The 21,596-nt window shown below is 47.5% G+C and overlaps 2 protein-coding genes across 2 annotated transcripts in view; both read right to left on the reverse strand.

The window, feature by feature from the left end:
- The window catches only part of MPPED2 (metallophosphoesterase domain containing 2), a 397,414-nt gene that overhangs the window by 163,928 nt on the left and 211,890 nt on the right, over positions 1–21,596 (reverse strand). The window lies entirely within an intron of this gene.
- On the reverse strand, positions 14,457–16,890 carry KCNA4 (potassium voltage-gated channel subfamily A member 4). The gene has a single exon (XM_075280847.1). The coding sequence runs from the start codon at positions 16,741–16,743 to the stop codon at positions 14,686–14,688; it is 2,058 nt and encodes a 685-aa protein (XP_075136948.1). The 5' UTR covers positions 16,744–16,890; the 3' UTR covers positions 14,457–14,685.

The raw sequence follows: 21,596 nt of genomic DNA on the forward strand, positions 1-21,596 counted from the left end.
GAACTCAGAACTGATCAGTATTCTCCCACCTCACTCCGGTCCCCCCGCAGACGTATCCATCATTGTTAATAGCTCCACGGTCTCACAGGTTTGCTGCCTTATGTTCCACCCTTTCTTTCCAGCTGCACATCAGCTCCCGCCACCTCCAACTCCAAAATATTTCTCCAACCTCAAGTCAGCAGACATGCTAATTCCTGCTCCATCATCTCCTGCCGAGACTATTGCTCTGTCCCTCCAATATAACTCTCTGCATTCTTCCAATCCAACCCCAAATCTGCTTTTTGAGTTGCCCAGAAACATTTACTTATGGTCCACCCTTAGGCTGACAGTGCCGGCCCCTGCACCGATCAGCAAAATCCATCCAAAATATTATCAAGGACACACAAGGTCGTCCATAACCAGTCTATAGTGGGATAATAAGATACTTCAGCTGTTTGTATACAGTGCAGGTATTACACCCCAACCACACGGCGAACACAACAGGGTGTATATAGTGTAAATACTAGGAGAATGTGCAGGGATACGGAATTATTACTGAGGGACTATTTCCAAGAAAGACAGATCAGCGCAAACTCAGGGAAGTGGTGTCTAATGTAATCAGATCAAGGATTGTGTTATATGAACTGGTTACACATCCAGACACTCACCGGGACCCACCATAGAGACAAATATCTATCTATCTATCTATCTATCTATCTATCTATCTATCTATCTATCTCCTATCTATCTATCTATCTATCTCCTATCTATCTATCTATCTATCTATCTATCTATCTATCTATCTCCTATCTATCTATATCCTATCTATCTATCTATCTATCTATCTATCTATCTCCTATCTATCTATCTATCTATCTATCTATCTATCTATCTATCTCCTATCTATCTATCTATCTATCTATCTATCTATCTATCTATCTATCTCCTATCTATCTCCTATCTATCTATCTATCTATCTATCTATCTATCTATCTCCTATCTATCTATCTATCTATCTATCTATCTATCTATCTATCTATCTATCTATCTATCTATATCTCCTATCTATCTATCTCCTATCTATCTATCTATCTATCTATCTATCTATCTATCGCCTATCTATCTATCTATCTATCTATCATCTATCTATCTATCTATCTATCTATCTATCTATCTATCATCTATCTATCTATCTATCGATCGCCTATCTATCTATCTATCTATCTAACTATCTATCTATCTCCTATCTATCTATCTCCTATCTATCTATCTATCTATCTATCTCCTATCTATCTATCTATCTATCTATCTATCTATCTATCTATCTATCTCCTATCTATCTATCTATCTATCTATCTATCTATCGCCTATCTATCTATCTCCTATCTATCTATCTATCTATCTATCTATCTATCTATCTAACTATCTATCTATCTATCTATCTATCTATCTATCTATCTATCTATCTATCGCCTATCTATCTATCTCCTATCTATCTATCTATCTATCTATCTATCTATCTATCTATCTCCTATCTATCTATCTCCTATCTATCTATCTATCTATCTATCTATCTATCTATCTATCGCCTATCTATCTATCTATCTATCTATCTCCTATCTATCTATCTATCTATCTATCTATCTATCTATCTCCTATCTATCTATCTATCTATCTATCTATCTATCTATCTATCTATCTATCTATCTATCTATCGCCTATCTATCTATCGCCTATCTATCTATCTACATATAATCTACATATATAAATATACACATATGATTATAAACTAGAGGTCCTTGGTTAAACATATTTGATCAGATAGTAAGAAGCCCCGACAAGTCACCCTCATTCAGGTGGGACCCTACACAAAATATACATACCTCTCTTGGACTCAGAATAGTCTACAAATGTGAATATGGGGCAAGTAGGATCCAGAGCCGTACTCTAGTAAACATAAATAAAATAACTGAGAGTTACACTTTAAGATTAACAGAAGATGCTACAAAGTAAGCTGAACCTTCGAGTGATCTGCAGATAGATATCTCATGTGTATGGCCTGCTTAAAGGGGTTGTCTTAATTTATCCCGCAGGTTATTCATGGATCCATGGTTTCCCGCCTGCTTCCTCTTCTCTCTGACCTCACAGGTCACATATAGTAAAGTCAACCCCATAGGGCAGGTATGGAGAGGAGGGAGGGGGCAGAGCGACCCAGTGGTCAGGGTCAGATTCCACCCACATCACCCCAGAACAACCCCTTTAAATCCTTATAGTACAACATGATTTTAATCCCGTAGCTTGTGAATGTTTCCACCACTGCAAAGCAATTCCTGCACAAAAGCCGCAGCAATAGCAACCCAGGTGCAGGTGTTTTTACGCCGCGGAGGTTTTCAGGAAACCAGTTGCTGAGTTTGCCTGCAGTAAATTCAATGGCGCGTCCGATCTGCGTGCCCTCGGCCTAATAGAGATCATTACAAGTAAAACATGAGTTATAGACAAGGCAGAAATCAGTCCTGAAATATTAGCAAGCACATGACACTAACCACCTAATTATCCTCCAAGTATCTCATATATCCTTAGGAAGAAGTGAATGGTCTGTAACAAGTCCAGGTAACCTCAAACACCTTGGGAGAGATGAAATCAATCTCATGTCAGGCCGTTTTGGCAGCCGATCTCGTAATCTAATACATCATACAATGGAGCAGACAAAGACACATGGGGCTAGATTCACAATAGGGCAGAGCATGCTCACCACACCACAAAGGCTTAGAAGTGTCTATGGGAGCCCTGGGCATCAAAAACAGATTATCGAATGTACCCCCGGCCCCGCTCTGCTTCTACATCGGAGCCCTGAAGCTGATCAGAGATAGAGTTTCAGATATTCAGATGGAAAGAAGCCAATATGCCTGCAAAACTGCAGAGGATAGTATATACCGTATACCAATGGGGAACAATAAAGAGCAATCAGACATCACTGATAAGAAATCTTAGCTTTATCTGTTCCTGGGAACGCTGGGTGGAAACCGCAAAATATATTTATTATCTATCTATAGGAAAGAGGAAGATTGGTGGAGGTCTGACCGCCGAGACCCTCAACGATCCTGAGAAGGAAGAAGGTGTTATTCGTGCACCCCAAATCCATTCCTTTCAATGGCCAATAGCCGAAATACAGCCCTTTACTATCTCCAATCCTGTAGAAATAAATGGAACAGGTCAATGGGAATAAAACACCCCCTGCTCTCAGGATTGGTGGTCAGATCCCTACCGATCAATCCTATGGATAGATGACAAATATCACAGCATAACCCCTGTAATCCAGGGCTGTTTTAATGCAATGTGGGGGACCCCTGTGCAAACTTTTTGAAAGTGTCCTGCCAATGTCCCCCTCCAACCACCAATGTAACATTAAAAAAATATATACAGACGTGCAGGCTCCAACTATTAATGTCTACCACCCGGAACAGCAGGACAACGCCCGAAATGCAGGACTGTCCCGCTCGATCTGGGGCACCTGCATCCATAGGGCCCAATGCAGCTGCACCATTTCACCTATGGTTAAAGTGGCCACGCTAGGTTTAGTGTTTCCGTTCTTCGGGTTTGGCAGTGGACTGTGCTACGATGGACACAAATGGAGCCCCATCGACTATAATGGTGTCCATCTTTTTAACATTTTGCAAGACTTTTTCATCCCACAATTTTTGGCAGAACCCATCCTTATAGGAACTAAGTTTGGAGACATTGCAGTATTTGGAATCAGGAAGGAATTTTCCCCCTCGTACGGGATATCTGGCACCCAACCCATGGGGATTCTTGCCTTCCTATAGGGTCGCAGGTTGAGCTTGATGGACCTACCGTACGTTTTTTCCCAAAGTTATAGGACCTATGTTTGGAGACATTGCCGTATCTGGAATCAGGAAGGAATTTTCCACTACTATGGGATAACTGGCACCCAAGCCTGGTGGATTCTTGCCTTCCTATAGGGTCACAGATTGAGCTTGATGAACTTGCATCTCTCTCCCACCTTATGAACCACGTAGCTATGACGCGAGGAGTTACGAGTTCCTAGCTGTCAATCGCCTGTCATTTACCTGCACACCGCCGTCTCCGCGCTACAACGCGATGACTCAAACATTCCCACCATACAACAATACACACAAAGCCTAACCTTCTGCTTTGTAGACGTTACAAGATCACAGTCTCCTTTTTCAAGTTTACTAAGCGAAAACCCATTTTGCGTGCGGCTCAGTGAAGACTTTCCCGAAGAGCGCGTTTAATCAAAGGAGAGGATCTCATTAATTTTAATAGGCAATTTCTTTAAACAAACACTAATTGACCTGTAAATCGCTAACAAAGGTAAAAATAAGAAGAAATGCGCCAAAACATAAGGTGACTGCCGGCACGTACCTGGAGGAAGGCGGCGCTGATTAACCGGATTAAGTGGAATGGATTATATAGTCGGCGACGCGTTTAACGCTTTCCAACCAAATCCCGGGAAAACCTGATAGGTTGTGCTATAGATGTGTAATGCAGGGGGATTTATTAAAGGGGTACTCCATTTAGAATAAGTTACCCCTTGAGAACCAGAGTGGTTTGCACCCCAATGATTGTACACCGCACGCCCCCCATTCATTTGGGATTGGTGAATGCTTGCAAGAGAATTGGGCACTGTACGAAGAGGCGTTCTGGTAGGAATTGGGGTGCAAAATACTCCAGTTTTCGAGACTCTAATGGACACCAATCCCATTCACTGCAATGGTAGTACTAGAGATAGCTAAGGGCTGTACTTTGGAGCAGGGGCGCATCTGCACCCACCAAGGGTTTGGCAGCCAACAAGGATAAAAAAAACCCAGTTCTCGACTTACCCCCCTACCCACATAAAGAAAACATACATGTGCACTCAAACCAAGCATGCATGTGTATAGACCGGTTGCAAGGAATAGCTGTCATCTGAGTGTGCAACCAACAGATAAGGCATGTATATGAGAACCTTAAAGGGGTTTGGGGGCTTTTCAATTGATGTTCAAGACCAAGCTATGGTATAAAGTCATGTGATATCACGTTCATCCATCATATGGCCCGGTCGCAGCTCAGTCCCATTCAAGTGAAGCAAAGTATGGCCCTGTATTTGGCTTTCTCTGCAGAGACTGCAGCACTGCGGGGATCCTGGGTGTCAGACCCCAATGATCATCGATTGATAAAGCCTGTAGATCCCCTTTAAGTGTGTGGTGCATTGTCCCCTCAGCCCCGTCCTCGATATAATGCAGGTTACTCGCAGTGTTTCTTTACATAGGCTTTGCAGACCAAAGCTACAGGAAAATACTCGCTGTTTACCGACCTGACCTATTTGCATAGCTGTTTATACAGACACAGAGATCACTTTACAATTCACATCCATATACTTAAAGGGAACCCGTCAGGTCGATTTGGGTCACTAAGCCGCCCCCAGGTCCAGGGGTTTTGCATCCCAAATAACTGTGTTGTAGCACTGACAGTGACCCATTAAAAAACCTCATCGGACTCATCTCTGATGCTCTCAGCGCCCGCACAGGAGTTCAGTGAAACTGCAGACATGCACCCCACCTTCACTGCGCATGCACCTGGCAGCGCCCTCATTTGGATGGGGTGATAGTCGCGCGTGTTCACTACTTCATTCACCGTCTATGAGACTCGGCTACCTCCAGCAGTCCCATAGACCTTGAATGGGGAGCACCAATGCAACCTTTTAGTTCTGGGTGCAAACCCTGTAACCAAGTGCAGCGTTCCGGTCAGCAGTTGCCGTCCCCAAGATCGGGACGCAGTGACCAAATATCCACATAAAGTACAGCACAGAATAATGGTGAACTTGTGGCCCTCTTTGTACCGAAGCTCCAGCTCTGAATACCACAATGCAGACCTACGTCACTGACTACTTATAGCTGGGGGAGGGGAACATCTAAAAAATGAAGGCACCTCCTGACCGACTAGTTTCAGACCTCAGGCACATTTCTACCCTCACTTAAAAGCTTTTTCTCACAAGTCACGCTAAGGCTGTTCCTATCCACATCTGTCTGGAGGATATGGTGCGGCCCTGTTCATTTTAATGGAGCTGCAATACCAGACCCAACCACTGGACAGGGGTGGCGCTGTTTCCAAAAGAAAGCACATGTTTTTCCAATCCTGACAACCCTTTTAACCTTAATCACTAGGAAGGTCTCTTCCTATTAACCCAAAATCAACCCCAGAGGTTACAAGAGGCTGACATGTACAATGGGTGACAAATGTATCCGGGAAAGAATCTATTGTCAAATATGTTGCAAATCTGCACATTTTATAGGCCAATTTAGTTGCATTGCAAAGGATGAAATCTGGTGACGATCTGCAGAAACGCGCCGTGCCGAGCATATAACCCCGCATGGTTCAGTTCATGCAGATTTGCAGCATTTCTGCTAGGTGTGGACAGGGCTGTAACATACTCCCATGTGCTCTATGCCAATAGTAATACCATAGTAAAAGTGCCAATGGTTTCTGCACCCTGCTGGAAGGCGCAGCATTTAGGAAAGCCAATGTATTGGAATTAGCATAAAGTCTGCAAAATGATCAGGACTCATTCAGACTGGTAAACCTGAGAGGGGCGAGCGCTGCAGAAAGCACAAAGCTTACAAAGGAAGAACCTGCGCCCGCTCCCGAAACTACACAGCAGATGATACACATATATACACAGCAGATAATACACATATATACACACAGCAAGCCATTACCTTCCTTTTATACAGATATTAGAACATGTGACTCACTATAAGACTTGCACAAGGAGCAGAACCACTTGGGACCTGGTGCTTGAGACGCTGCCAAGTTTGCAGGTGTCCCTGTTATAAATGCCCCAAGGACATTGGAAGCCCCAGATCAGACACATAACCCCTGTATTGTGTATGGTACAACCCCTTTAAATAAGTTTTCAGGACTTTTATATTAATGGCCATTCATTAAAGGAGTTTTCCATCCCCAAATTGAATTTACCCACAGGAAGTGATTTGTTGGGATATGACCCCTAGACCTGCGCAGATCAGCTGTTCTTGGAAGCTCTGGGTGCTGGAAGCCACTAGCGGATGGGCGGCGTGTGCAACGCGGGTCCGCAGGTAACCGGAACCAGCACTGTATAGTGGACGGGGCTGCTATTACTAGACTCGGAGCGTTCCTGAGCACTTGGAGGCTTCTAGAGCAGCTGATCTGTGCAGGGGCCGGGGAGATCACACACTAATAACCAATCCTATGGATAAGTCATGGAAATTCGATTTTGAGACAGAAACCTCCTTTAGGACGGGGCCGCACACACAAGTGAAAAGCACTGTAGGAAAAACCGCTGTAGTTTCTTGCGTTTACACCATGTGGGGCCCTTAAAGGGGTAATGTGGGGAGGGCATTTCCCCTACTGGATAAATAGAAATGAGAGTACTGACACCCCTTGCCCAAAAAATGAGAGTACTGACACCCCTTGCCCTCATCAGTAAGAATGAGTATCCAGTAATATACCATGAAAAATGTCCTCTCCCCATATAACCCCTGTAAAAGGATCCTATCATTAAAACTCAATTTTTTGTCCCTAACATGTAGGAATAGCCTTAAGAAAGGCTATTCTTCCCCTATCTTTAGATGTCTTCTCCGGGCCGCCGTTCCGTATAAATCCCAGTTTTTGCCGATATGCAAATGAGTTCTCTCGCAGCACTGGGGGCGGGCCCCAGCGCTCAAACAGCACTGAGAGCGTCCACAATGCTGCAAGAGAACTCTCCAGCGCCGCCTCCATCTTCTTCAGGAACGGGTCTTCTACGCATTTTCTTCCGGCGCTGGCGGTCAAACTTCTAGGCCTCGGGCATACCTGCCAACCACAAGAAAATGGCTGCTTACAACACTGTGTAAGCGGCCATTTTCTTGTGGCCGGCGGGCATGTGCAGCCGCCTTTGCCCTAAGCCTAGAATTTTGAAGCCAACCCCTGGAAGAAGACGCGTGAAGAGGCCATTACTGAAGCAGATGGAGGCGTTGCTGGAGCATTCTCTTGCAGCATTGGGGACGCCCCCAGTGCTGCGAGAGAACTCATTTGCATACTGAAGAAAACCCGGATTTCTACCGGACGGCGGCGCAGAGAAGACATCTAAAGGTAGGAGATGAATAGACTTTCTTAAGGCTATTCCGACGTGTTATGGAGAAAAAAAAAGAGTTTTAATGATAGGATCCCTTTAAGATCGGTGGGGGCCAACTTCACCCATTACCCGATTAAAGGGTCCACAACATTGCTTAAAATAACGCAGCCATTAGCTACTGCGAGAACTCTTCAGTCAGCAGGGTACCGAAAATCAGACCCCACCAAATCCTAAAAAAAGGTCACCAGATCCCAGAATTCCTGCCATTCCCCCCCCCCAACATCAGCAATAATGTTCCGACTAATTCCCAGCCAAAGCCGTTACATCTGTGGCGGCGGCAACTACGTTTGGTCAGGCCAAGTAAAACCGCGGCTCTCTCCTTCCTGTTTTGCTGTTGGACTCGGCGGAGAATTTTCAGTCCGAGTTGTAAAAGCTACAGAGAGTTTATTATTTCCCCCCTCGCCCTCTAACACGTAAGGAAATACCAGGAATAACATTTCTCAACCACGCCGGCCGTCCACGGCGAGACTTCGAGCGAGCCCCGTCCCCAGCCTGAGGAATAAAACTCCAGTAAACCTATTTCATTTTCGACATTGCTTTAATTCCATTGTAATCTAGTTTTGTCTGCAATAAATGATCGCAACATGACAGTGTACACTAAAAAAAAAAGAAAGAGAAACAATCTCGAGATTAATCTCCAGTTCTGATCGACATCGAAACGGGACTTGGATCGGAATCGTTGCACAGACTAAGGTGGAAATTTGCAAAATTCAAATGCCTTCCCCTCTCGCCTGTCGCCAAACTAGAGATGAACGTTTCGTATTGACCTCCCTGACATGCAGATATGTCTTTTGTTTTTTGTAAACCCAGAATGAAGACTTGGCAGCGTCATAAAAATAAAGAAAAACCAAAAAAAGTTGTAATGTTGATCGGACTCCAAGTGCCGCGTGACGTTAACCTCAGCCCGCAGCCCCGAAATATCTGCAATCCCCCCTCGGACGGATACAATGTCATCCTAACCCAGAATGCTTCATTTACTCCAGACAATGCAAGTGGATAGTCGCCATTCCCATCGTAGGGTGGCTTCCGACTAAAAGCAAAGAACTCCGACCACTGTAAACCAGTAAGTATTAGGCACATGCTCTTATTTCCCCTCCCCCCCTGTCGTCTAGAAAAACGATATCGTCTTAGGTTATAATATTAACTTTATTATACTATCTAATAGAAAATAAAAATAATTCGGTAGGAGGTAGCAGCCTTAGAAGCAAGGTCCGTATACTGTATTATAGACTATTGGTATATAGCAAATATAAAAGAGTTCTCTACCGCCCGGCCTTTGGTGTGCGTCCGCTTTACAGTAAGGCCCATATTGGAAAGCAATAGTCATATAGATAATATTTGGATATAGGTATATAGATATAGGAGCTGCAATGTAGGTCATGACCCAACTTATCAATGTGTATACTACGGTATGGCCTAGGATTTAAAGGGGTAGTACCATGACCGGCACACGAGATAGGGGGTAAGGGTGTGATCCCAGGGACGCCTTGGGTGCTCCATTCAGTTCTATAGGATTGATGCAAGGCTCTGCTCCCGTAGAAGTGAATGCACGGACCGTCATCCGCAAAACCCGTCTGCTAAAACAGGGGTCACCCCCAGACTATAATGGGGTCCACAAATTTTATATTGAAACCAGCAGAGAGAAAAGTCCCCCGTGCAGGATTTTCTTTCCACCGATTTTCGTCGGAATCTGCAATGGAGTCTGTTATCCTTAAGGAGGTTCCAGCATTTAACACTTAACCCCCTATCCTAAATGTGCTCTTCATTGGAAATCCCTTAACCCAATAGTATACCCGGCCTGAACTCCGCCCGTACACACTAGTCTATACTCCGCCATAGGATAGTTCGATTTTATTGTGAATACGCAATTTAAAGGGAGCAACCCAGATCCTAAATGATTGTCAAAACTTCGGAAATGAAGCGAATGGTTCACAGTACGAAGTCTCTTTAAATAATTTCTTGTATCCAGCTTTGACTGTAGTGCAAAAAAAGCATTCCCTATGGCCCGTGCAGCCGGAGCGGCTGTCACTTCCCTATCACCTGTGCAGGAGCGGCCGTCACTTCCCTATCTCCTGTGCAGGAGCGGCCGTCACTTCCCTATCACCTGTGCAGGAGCGGCCGTCACTTCCCTATCACCTGTGCAGGAGCGGCCGTCACTTCCCTATCTCCTGTGCAGGAGCGGCCGTCACTTCCCTATCACCTGTGCAGGAGCGGCCGTCACTTCCCTATCACCTGTGCAGGAGCAGCCGTCACTTCCCTATCACCTGTGCAGGAGCGGCCGTCACTTCCCTATCACCTGTGCAGGAGCGGCCGTCACTTCCCTATCACCTGTGCAGGAGCAGCAGTCACTTCCCTATGGCCTGTGCAGCCGCAGCCGTCACTTCCCTATCACCTGTGCAGGAGCAGCCGTCACTTCCCTATCACCTGTGCAGGAGCAGCAGTCACTTCCTTATCACCTGTGCAGGAGCGGCCGTCACTTCCCTATCACCTGTGCAGGAGCAGCCGTCACTTCCCTATCACCTGTGCAGGAGCAGCCGTCACTTCCCTATCACCTGTGCAGGAGCGGCCGTCACTTCCCTATCACCTGTGCAGCTGCAGTCACTTCCCTATCACCTGTGCAGGAGCGGCCGTCACTTCCCTATCACCTGTGCAGGAGCAGCCGTCACTTCCCTATCACCTGTGCAGGAGCGGCCGTCACTTCCCTATCACCTGTGCAGGAGCAGCCGTCACTTCCCTATCACCTGTGCAGGAGCGGCCGTCACTTCCCTATCACCTGTGCAGCTGCAGTCACTTCCCTATCACCTGTGCAGGAGCGGCCGTCACTTCCCTATCACCTGTGCAGGAGCAGCAGTCACTTCCCTATCACCTGTGCAGGAGCGGCCGTCACTTCCCTATCACCTGTGCAGGAGCAGCCGTCACTTCCCTATCACCTGTGCAGGAGCGGCCGTCACTTCCCTATCACCTGTGCAGGAGCAGCCGTCACTTCCCTATCACCTGTGCAGGAGCGGCCGTCACTTCCCTATCACCTGTGCAGCTGCAGTCACTTCCCTATCACCTGTGCAGGAGCAGCAGTCACTTCCCTATCACCTGTGTAGGAGCGGCCGTCACTTCCCTATCACCTGTGCAGGAGCAGCCGTCACTTCCCTATCACCTGTGCAGGAGCGGCCGTCACTTCCCTATCACCTGTGCAGGAGCAGCCGTCACTTCCCTATCACCTGTGCAGGAGCGGCCGTCACTTCCCTATCACCTGTGCAGGAGCAGCCGTCACTTCCCTATCACCTGTGCAGGAGCAGCAGTCACTTCCCTATCACCTGTGCAGGAGCGGCCGTCACTTCCCTATCACCTGTGCAGGAGCAGCCGTCACTTCCCTATCACCTGTGCAGGAGCGGCCGTCACTTCCCTATCACCTGTGCAGGAGCAGCAGTCACTTCCCTATCACCTGTGCAGGAGCGGCCGTCACTTCCCTATCACCTGTGCAGGAGCGGCCGTCACTTCCCTATCACCTGTGCAGGAGCGGCCGTCACTTCCCTATCACCTGTGTAGGAGCGGCCGTCACTTCCCTATCACCTGTGCAGGAGCAGCCGTCACTTCCCTATCACCTGTGCAGGAGCAGCAGTCACTTCCCTATCACCTGTGCAGGAGCAGCCGTCACTTCCCTATCACCTGTGCAGGAGCAGCAGTCACTTCCCTATCACCTGTGCAGGAGCAGCCGTCACTTCCCTATCACCTGTGCAGGAGCGGCCGTCACTTCCCTATCACCTGTGCAGGAGCAGCAGTCACTTCCCTATCACCTGTGCAGGAGCAGCAGTCACTTCCCTATCACCTGTGCAGCCGCAGCAGCCGTCACTTTCCTTTCACCTGTGCAGCTGCAGCGGCCGTCACTTCCCTATCACCTGTGCAGCCGGAGCGCTCGTCACTTCCCTATGGCCCGCACAGCAGCCACCTGGCCGGGATAGTACAAGCTTGTGTGCAGGATCGGCAGCCCTTACAGTTTTGCTATTCCCCACACACACACACTTTCTGGACATAATCTCGGACATCTTAATTCCAGAAGCAGAAAAAAAACCCTACCAATAAACAGATGAACAATTTGCGCTTGTGCTGAGCGAGCGGCACGGCTGATTTATTATCCTTCTGCTTTAACCCTTTGCTGAGGTTATGGCTACTGCTTTTTTTCGTAGATATACATTGTGTAATAAACGTCAGCTCTGATCTGTGCAAAACAATTGCATTCTATTAAAAATAGAGATATATTTTTTATACTTCAAACCCCCCTTTGAGTCCTCCGAGTTACCCCCGATGATATGTTCAGAATGATAAACAATAAAAAAACAAAACAAGGTACATGACAGCGGATCCCGCACTCCAGGATTTAGTCACACGGGGGGAATAAATTCCTCTTTTAAGAACATTCGGTCAGAGCCCGGCCCTGCGCCCGCCTAGGGCCCCTATACCCTGCTTAGCATTGGCGTATCACAAACAGAAGTATCTAGAGAGAAAGGATTGTTTGTCTTTGTTTTTCTTCTTTATTTTTTTTTTTTTTTGGGGGGGGGGGGATGTGCCCACCTTGAGTAATGCAGCCTAGGACAGGGATCTCCAACCTGCGACTCTACAGCTCAGCTTGCTGTGACTTGTAGTTCCTCATCATCAAAACAGATAGTTGTACAGCAGGGGGCGATGTATGTTGTAGGTTTACAACACTTAAAGGGGCGGTCTAGTTACCAATAAGATATAGCTGAGGGGTCCACACCTAATCCGCTGTTCGGAGCTTGGTTGATTGCAATGTCAACTCATCCCATTCACTTCTATAGACCCTCCAAACAGCTGATCAGCGGCGGCCCCGGGCGTCAGACCCTCACTTCTATCATATCTGATTGATGACCTATCCTGAAGACGATAACTAGACAACCCCTTTAAGTGCTGTAAATGTTGATCATCAATTTAAAAAAAAGAACTGGGCATTCCCTTTAATGATGGATGTCAACAGCAACAACACGCTGAGAGTTGTAGTCCCACAGCACTTGTATAATCCACTACACTGTTGGGAGTTGTAGTGTTACAACTGCAGGGCATGCTGGGAGTTGTGGTCAGTTATAACAGGACGCTGGGAGTTGTAGTTCTGTAACAACAGCAGGACATGTTGCGAGTTTATAGATGTAACAGGCGCTATATTTACTGTACACTCTAGATACATTGTATCGTGTGCACCTCATATGGAGCAGAAAGTATAGCACTTGCTACATCTATAATGCAAGGAGTTATAGTCCTGCAACCCCTGGGCATGCTGAGAGTTGTAGTCATGCACCGGCCAACATGCCGCATGTTGTCATCCCGCTGGAAGTTGAATAACTTCCAAAGCGGGGCACACGATGGATTGTTGTTACACAAACTAAGAGGTGTAAAGTCACCACAACCCCACAACACTGTAACGCTGAGGACTGTAGTCAGACAACAGCGAGCCCCGGGGTGCAGTACGCAACACAAAATGCCAGGAGTCTCAGTTATGCAAAAACAAGACGCCGTGAGGTTGCGGTTTCACGAAATGAATTCTGAGAACAGCAGGACACGGACTATATCAGGGGTCACCAGCCCGTGCCTGCTGCTGTTGTGAAACTACAACTCCCAGCTCCTTCACCTTCTATGCGACGCACGCTAGGGGTTGTAGTTACACAACAGCTGAAAAGCCAAAGGTAAAGAGCAGATTCACAGATGTGGCGGTGTTATACCATATACTATATATACTATGGGGTCAGTAGAGTACAGACCACACGCTGCTCAGACTGCTGCATCTATAATGCTAGGTGTTATAGTCTTGCAACTCAAGCGCGCAACTTATACCTGCATGGACTAAATAAGGGCTAAGAAACCTTCAGCCGTTCTGGAACTACAAGTCCCAGGATGCACTTTCATAACAACACGCTGGGAGTTGTAGTTTCACAACAGCTAATGTGTTCAAGGTCTAAGTTGCAGCTTCTGAACTTTTACAGATGTAGCAGAGCTGAGACCCTATAGCGGTCAATGCAACGCCTGCGACATCTGTCACGCTGGGGGTTGTAGTCCTGCAACGTCAGAGCATGCTAGGAGTTGAAGTTGCAAAAGTTGCTTCACCGTTACAGATGTAGCAGGCGTTAGATCCTATAGATGTGTCAATGCAACGCCTGCGACATCTGTCACGCTGGGGGTTGTAGTCCTGCAACTCCAGGGCATGCTGCAAACTGCAGTGCGACAGGTTGGAGAGAACTGCACCCTATATATATATATATATATATATATATATATATATATATACTCCTGGGCTGACTAGTGATTGTAAAGAACATGATTTTCTATCTGGTCCCACGTTTGGATGTTCTTACAAGAGGAAGCCACTTATAATCCTATCTGATCAGAAACCCCATGAGGATTTTTTTTTTTTTTTTGTATCTTTTCTGATCAGATTTGCATATTTTATAATAATATTCATCATCATCATCATCATCATCACTGCACTCATCAATGCATAAATAGAAAGTGTCAAAAAATAAAATAAAATTTCACACATCGGTTTCCAGAGTCTTTAGATTCACACAGTTATACTTTATGGTCTCGTTGCCATTGCCCTGGCTGGACTTGTCCCTGACACACAGAGACTCCTTGAGCCCTTCTTCCATCTCTAGGTACTCCGACTTGTCCTGCAGAGAGGAAGAGGACGAGCTCTTTAACTTCTTCAACAAGGTGGTAGGCAAATAGGGGCAGCTGGAGCTGCTGGCCGCCAATGGCGTCTGCTCTTCGTTCTCAGTCTCCCTATGGTAGAAATAGTTAAAATTGGAGACGATGACTGGCACGGGCAAGGCGATAGTCAACACCCCGGCTATGGCACACAGGGAACCGACTATCTTGCCCCCAACCGTAATGGGTTTCATATCTCCGTACCCCACCGTCGTCATCGTGACCACCGCCCACCAGAAGGCATCGGGGATGCTATGGAAGTGCGTGGTGGGCTCGTCGGCCTCGGCAAAGTACACAGCGCTGGAGAAGAGGATGACTCCGATGAAGAGGAAGAAAATAAGCAGCCCCAGTTCTCTCATGCTGGCCCGCAGGGTGTGCCCCAATATCTGCAACCCCTTGGAGTGCCTGGACAGCTTGAAAATTCGGAAGACCCTAACCAGGCGGATTATTCTGAGGATGGCAAAGGACATGGCCTGTTGCTGCTGCCCCGTGCCCTGTAGGGGGTGCTGTTGCTGCTGTTGTTGCTGCTGTTGTTGTTGGGGCTGGTTCCCCAGCTCGGTGCCCAGGGTGATAAAGTAAGGCAGGATGGACACAATGTCTATGATGTTCATGATGTTCCTGAAGAAGCCAGGCTTGCTGGGACAGGCGAAGAGCCTCACTGCAAACTCAAAGGAGAACCACACGATGCACACAGTCTCCACTATGAAGAAGGGGTCGTTGAAGGCAGTGTGCCCACTCACAGGTGCCCCCCCTAGGGTGCCATTGTAAGCCCCATAGCCCTCCTCATCTGCACTCCCCCGAGTGGCCAGCGGGGGCAGCAGACTGTCCTTGTCATCACGGAACTCAGGTAAGGTCTCCAGGCAGAAGATGACGATGGAGATGAGGATGACGAGCACGGACACGATGGCGATCCCCCGGGCCGGCCCGGAGCTCTCGGGGTACTCGAACAGCAGCCACACCTGTCTCTTGAACTCGTTGTCCGGCAGCCGCTTCTCCTCCTCCTTGACGAACCCCTCGTCCTCCCGGTACTTGAGCAAGGCTTCCTCCCCGAGTTCGTAGAACTTCACCTCCTCGGAGAAGATGTCGAAGGGCACATTGACGGGTCTCTTCAGCCTCCCCCCGGACTGGTAGTAGTAGAGGATGGCGTCGAAACTCGGCCGGTTTCGGTCGAAGAAATATTCGTTCCTGAGCGGGTCGAAGTATCGCATCCTCTTCTCGGCGTCTCCCAGCAGCGTCTCCGGGAACTGCGTTAGCGTTTTGAGTTGCGTTTCGAACCGCAGCCCCGAAACGTTGATGACGACCCGCTCGCAGCACTCGAACTCGCTGTAGACCGGGTGGTATCCGGGGCTCCGGTCCCGGCCACTGCCGCCACACAGGTAGAACTTCTGCTCCTCGTCCTCCTCCTCTTCTTCGTCTTCTTCCCTGAGCATCATCTCCTCAGAGCCGCAAGGAGCCAGCTCCGAGGGGAAGGTGCCTCCGTCTTCTTCTCCTCCTCCGCCGGCGCCTCCGCTGCTGCATTCGTTGCCCGCTTGGTGGTGGCGGCTCCTCCACCTGTTGCAGCCGCCCAGGGGCCAGTACTTGCGCCGGTTCTTCCTCCTCTGTGCGGAGACTTGTTGCTGCTGCTGCTGCTGCTGCTGCTGTTGTGGCTGCTGGTGCGCGTGCCCGCCGCTGGAGGCGGGGGCGCGCCCAGCTGACTGACAGGCCCCGCCCCCCGCGCTGTTGCCTTCCGCCGCCGCCGCCGCCGCTGCTTGTTGTTGCTGCTGTTGCTGGGCTGCCCGGGAGTGTGCAAGGCGCTCCCGCTCTCGGGCACGGGCCTGCGCGTAGCCATAGGGCAGGTGGCTGCTGCAGCCGGAGCTTTCCGCGCTCACCATGGCTACCTCCATCTCCTCGGTCCCTTGTGTGCGCGCTTAGAGATGCTGCTAGTAACGTGCGACCCGCGGGCAACGCTCCACCTGCGCCTCAGCCATGGGGGCAATCAGTCATCCCAAGGAACTCTCAAATCTGCAACGTTTCTACCTACAATTTGCAAACCTTTGGGGTCCCCTCCATGTAGTTCCAAATACAGTATTTATGCACAGGGGATAATTTTGCAAAAATTGGTGACCCCCCTTCCACCTTGGTCATACAGGATCCAATAATGATATAAAGATGCAAATGGCTGTGTAGGCTCCGTTATTTATGCAACTGTGGTTTTGCAAAAATTGGCGACCCCTTTTCGGTAAGGACAGAGTATCCAATATTGATACAGATTTGCAAATAGTACTAAACCCCCTTCCAGTATTTATGGCGTTGCAAAAAAAATTGGTGATTGCTTACACCTCCATTATTGTGCAGGTTCCAATACCAGGGACCAAGGATCCAAAGACGATACAAAAGTGGCAGGTTCCTTGTATTTATGCAAAAGTGTTCAGCTTTGCAAATAGGAGCGATCCCCCGTGCAGGTTCTAGTACTGATGCGATGGTGATTTTTTTAAAAAAATTTCTGACCTCTTCCACCTCTGTCGTTGTGCACTTTCCAATAGTCAAGATAGAGAATCCGATATTGATAGGAATGCAAAAGCGGTTTTGCAAAAATTGGTGACCCTCTGCTGCTTTCGTGTGGGTTCCAGTATTAAATAAGGGGAAAGAATCAGATACCAAGGCCAAGTGAGTAGTTTTGCAAAAAATTTGTAACTCTCTTTGTTAAAAGGTCCCAATTTTATTACGGATAGGGGGAAATTTTGCAAAAATTTGGGGCCCTTTCTGCGTCGTGCAGGGCACTGGATACTGATACGAAGATGATAGTTTTGCAGAAAATCTGGGGCCCTCCTTGTGTCGTACAGCTCCCGATATTCAGTAAGGATACTTATTTGACAAGAGTAGTTTTGCAAATATTTTGGAGCGTCCCTGTATTGTGCGGGTTCCAGTATTTACGCAACAGGGTCAGTTTTGCAAGAATTTTTTTAAAAAATAAATAATGTGACCCCTTTCCTTTTACAAAGTGCGGTTTAATATCCACAGGAGGCTTTGGGATCTGGAGTGTCATGGCTGCCCCCCACCACCTGGCAGGCTGTGATCCCAAATGAGCCCATTGTTAATGTCCTGACCTGGGGGGGGAAGCTCATCCCCGAAATGGTTTTAGGTTTTCCTTTTGGTGTGCAGGTGAGCAACAGATGATCCTGTCAATGCAAATAGTGTAAAATCCACAAGAGCCTTCGGGTCCTTCACTGCAGTTTTAAGGAGAATGAAATCTGCTGGAGCTTCTTAGAAGGAAGTGCAAGCAGCCAAAAGAAGGTATTGTGTCCTAGAAGCAAGGACCACTTGCCAAACTCCACATGTGCCAGCGCCGGCCTCTAATCCATTGTCAGATTCATTGTCCTTAATGCAAAGTGACTGTGCAAGCGGCAGACGTTTAACCCTTCCATGGAAGCTGACTCATTTCACCACAGTCAATAGGATCAGCAGGCAGTAGCTCGGCCTTGGTGGGATACCTGCAGGGGGTACCAAGGGGAAGTAGCTGGGAGCCATCACTTTGTAGGCGCCGCTGCTCTCCTCCTGGTGACTTGTCTCCATCCATCCATCTCTCTAGCACTAGCAACCGTCATAGAAGGGGATGTCGAGCCCTGTGGAGTCTCCATGGAAAACACTGTGGCTAAAATAAAGCATCTGCTTTTTTCTGTTCCCACTTGCAGGTCCTCAGCCTGGAACACAGAATAAAAACAGGAGGGGAGAGAAGATTTTACAATGGGCTCCAACCTAGGCAAAGCCAACCCAATGAGCAGTCCGGCCCTGCTGCAACCTCTCCGAGGTGACCACCCCAAATTACATTACAGTAAGTGTATACACTATATGGTGGGATAAGGGGGGGTCTTCTCATAGAGGTGTCAATGCATCCTTATATAAACCTATCTATCGATTTCGGTCTCATCCATTAGGCCGCCATCACATGATATTAAAAAAGAACAGCAGCAACTGCGCCGCCTATCAATCAGGGTTCTGTAGCTTATTCAACAGGGAGCTTTCGAAAAGCCCTTGGGAAACCAGAGCTTTTACTCATAATTCCCTTTTAAAGAGACAGCGCGCTCATTATTTCTGCTTTCCAAGTGGCTTTTGCAGCAGCCACAGGTTTCCCCTGCTTGCAATAACATCTCCGATAATGGGAACACTGTGCAAATTGCAAAGCAACCGTGTAGAGGAAATAATATGGAAAAATAAACTTAAGTTCCCCTTAAAAAAAAAAAAAAAAGAGCATCCTATGGAGGCAGAGAGAAGTCATGGAGACAGATAGCAGCACGACTGTCAGAAATGTCTATAGATATACTTACAGTTCAGCGGTGGCGATCGGCGTCTGAGGTCCCTGCTGGTCAGCGGTGGACGCTTCTCCTTGCTTATTGTATTTGCAATCCTGCAGGAGTTGCTGGACTCAAAACAGAGAAGATGATTTGTAAACCCCGGATTCCTCGCATGTCATTTTTGCAAAAACTGCTCTTCCTCCACCCTCCTTGTGGCTGGCTCTGCACGTCTGTTTGTATTCCCATGTCCTCATCTGACTGTCATATTGACAAAAGGGATGATGACTGCTTAGAGATTTCTCCCCCAACAAGCATTTAATACTCGATGTGAACCTCTTGTTTCAGCTTGGACCAGTCTACAGCGAAGCATCCTCAGCAGCCTCCAGCAGATTTACAGTGCAATGGCCAGGATCCACACAGAAGGATGACATCGCGTCCTCTACCCCTAAAGAAGCCTCCCGTAAATCAGACTCTTATAGGAACAAGTGCTGTGTCTCCCTGCAAGTCTCCAATTCCCAATTGTGTTTATGTATCACTGAAGGACAAACGAGTGAGCCCAGCCTGATTTATTCCCAGGGCTCCCCGGCTCCAGAGCAGCCTCTAGTGGGAATGAGCGGGAAGTGCACGCCGGCGACAGCTACAATCCACATTCCCACTGAATAAAGAAAGATTAATTATTCAAGCAAATATTCCCAATTTAAATTATGCATCTCCGTCTAATAAAGAAGAACCACTGTCCGAGGAAAGAAGATCCAGGTTAGTATAATAGATCAACCTATCATGGTTTATGCACACATTATGCTTAGGCTGGAATCACCCTGGTGCAGGTTTTGCGCCAAAGACAGAAATGGATTCTAAAGGAATGAAAAATATACAGGGGGGGGGGGGGGGTATAATTCATCTTGCTTTATCCATTTTGGGATTGGCTTTAAAAACTGCACGTGTGACTTCAGCTTTTGGGTAAGGCCGCATGCTGTGAATTTGCAGCGGGGTTGCTGCGTTGCAAATTGCCGGTGCGTAACCTGCCGCAACGTACGGTAGCGGTGTAGTGGGTGCGATTTACAAAAATTCTATTCATGCACTGCAGCAGTGCAAAGTGTCGAGCGCTGTAGGCTTTCATCGTGCACCAAGTTACTTGCTGCGTATTTTGCCGCAGCAATGCAAAAGTTGCTTGTCCAAAAAACCTGCAGCGCAAAGGAGACGATTTTGGCTGTAAATTTGCAGTGAGTGGCCTCAAACTGGGGTTCACACAATGGAATTAAAGGGGTTCACTATGAACAACTCTTTGACTAGGAGATAAGCGATTGATCACAATAGGGGTCTCTCTCTAAGTTGCATGATTCGTATGGAACGGAGCATTGGTCGGTCACATGCACACTGTCACACCGGAGACCCCCATTCTCCTGATCACTTGGGGTCCCAATGATGGGATCACTTTTTAAGGCCGTTTGCAATCGACCGTGTCCTTTTTCATGGCTGTGAATTAAAGGCATGGGGGACGCGCAGATGTCGCCCCTGCACTGACCATCAATAGGAACCACAGGAATAGGACCTGTTCTATATTTTGCAGCCCAGACTGTCGGCCCGCACACGTGACCGTGTAATTCACAGTCATGTGTACGGACCCATGAATGGGTCAGGAAATACACAGATAGGACACTGAGCGCGGCCACAGTCGTCTGCAAGAGAAATAAGTCTTGTTTATGGGGAGACCCCATTTATTTTCCACCATAGAAATCTGAGGTTGACCTGGAGCAGATTTGCACTTTGCACTTCGCCACTTATTTTCACAACAGGTGGTGCAGAATTTTTTTGATGCTTGTGAATAGGGATGTGGAAGTGCCATTGCTGTATATTGGGTGCACATTTAGGCATTGAATACTTGGCATCATCTGTGTGAATACAGTTTCCTCCGTCACCTATGGCTTTTACAAGTCTTAGGACGTGTTCACATTTGTCATAAGTCCGTTGTTTTCAGTGCAAAAAATCCTGCACTCTGCATTATCACCAAAATAACGGATCTGTGACGGATTTGACAAAATCAGATGCTAATAGAAGACATAATAAATCTCAATGAAGTCAATGGGATTTTCAATGGATTTTTGACAAATTTGTTTCCGTTGTTAACATTTCTTGACGGACACTAATAACGCTCGTGTGAACACTCCCTTAATAAACCTGCCCCAGTGAATCCTTTTTTTTAAATTTTTGCTGAGTATAATAGTCATCTCCGAATGTCATAACCACATGTACTTTTTGTTTTTGGGCTGGTTTCATCTCTTGGCCATGTGATTCTAACCAACGGCCGGCCTGGAGTCGCTTCCCCTCCTCCATCTCCCATGTTCAGGTACCTGTACTGTTGGGCTGGCTGAATACATCATTGCATTAGTAAATCCAGTTCCCCCTATAGTACAGGGGAGACCATGGGAGAGGAGGGGGAGCGACTGGAGACTGGGTCCAGGGTC

Source organism: Leptodactylus fuscus, chromosome 7 (assembly GCF_031893055.1).
Source record: "Leptodactylus fuscus isolate aLepFus1 chromosome 7, aLepFus1.hap2, whole genome shotgun sequence".
Taxonomy (NCBI): domain Eukaryota; kingdom Metazoa; phylum Chordata; class Amphibia; order Anura; family Leptodactylidae; genus Leptodactylus; species Leptodactylus fuscus.

Excerpts from the sequence above, each read along its gene's own strand:
- KCNA4 (XM_075280847.1), bottom strand. The coding sequence starts at position 16,743 with ATGGAGGTAGCCATGGTGAGCGCGGAAAGCTCCGGCTGCAGCAGCCAC.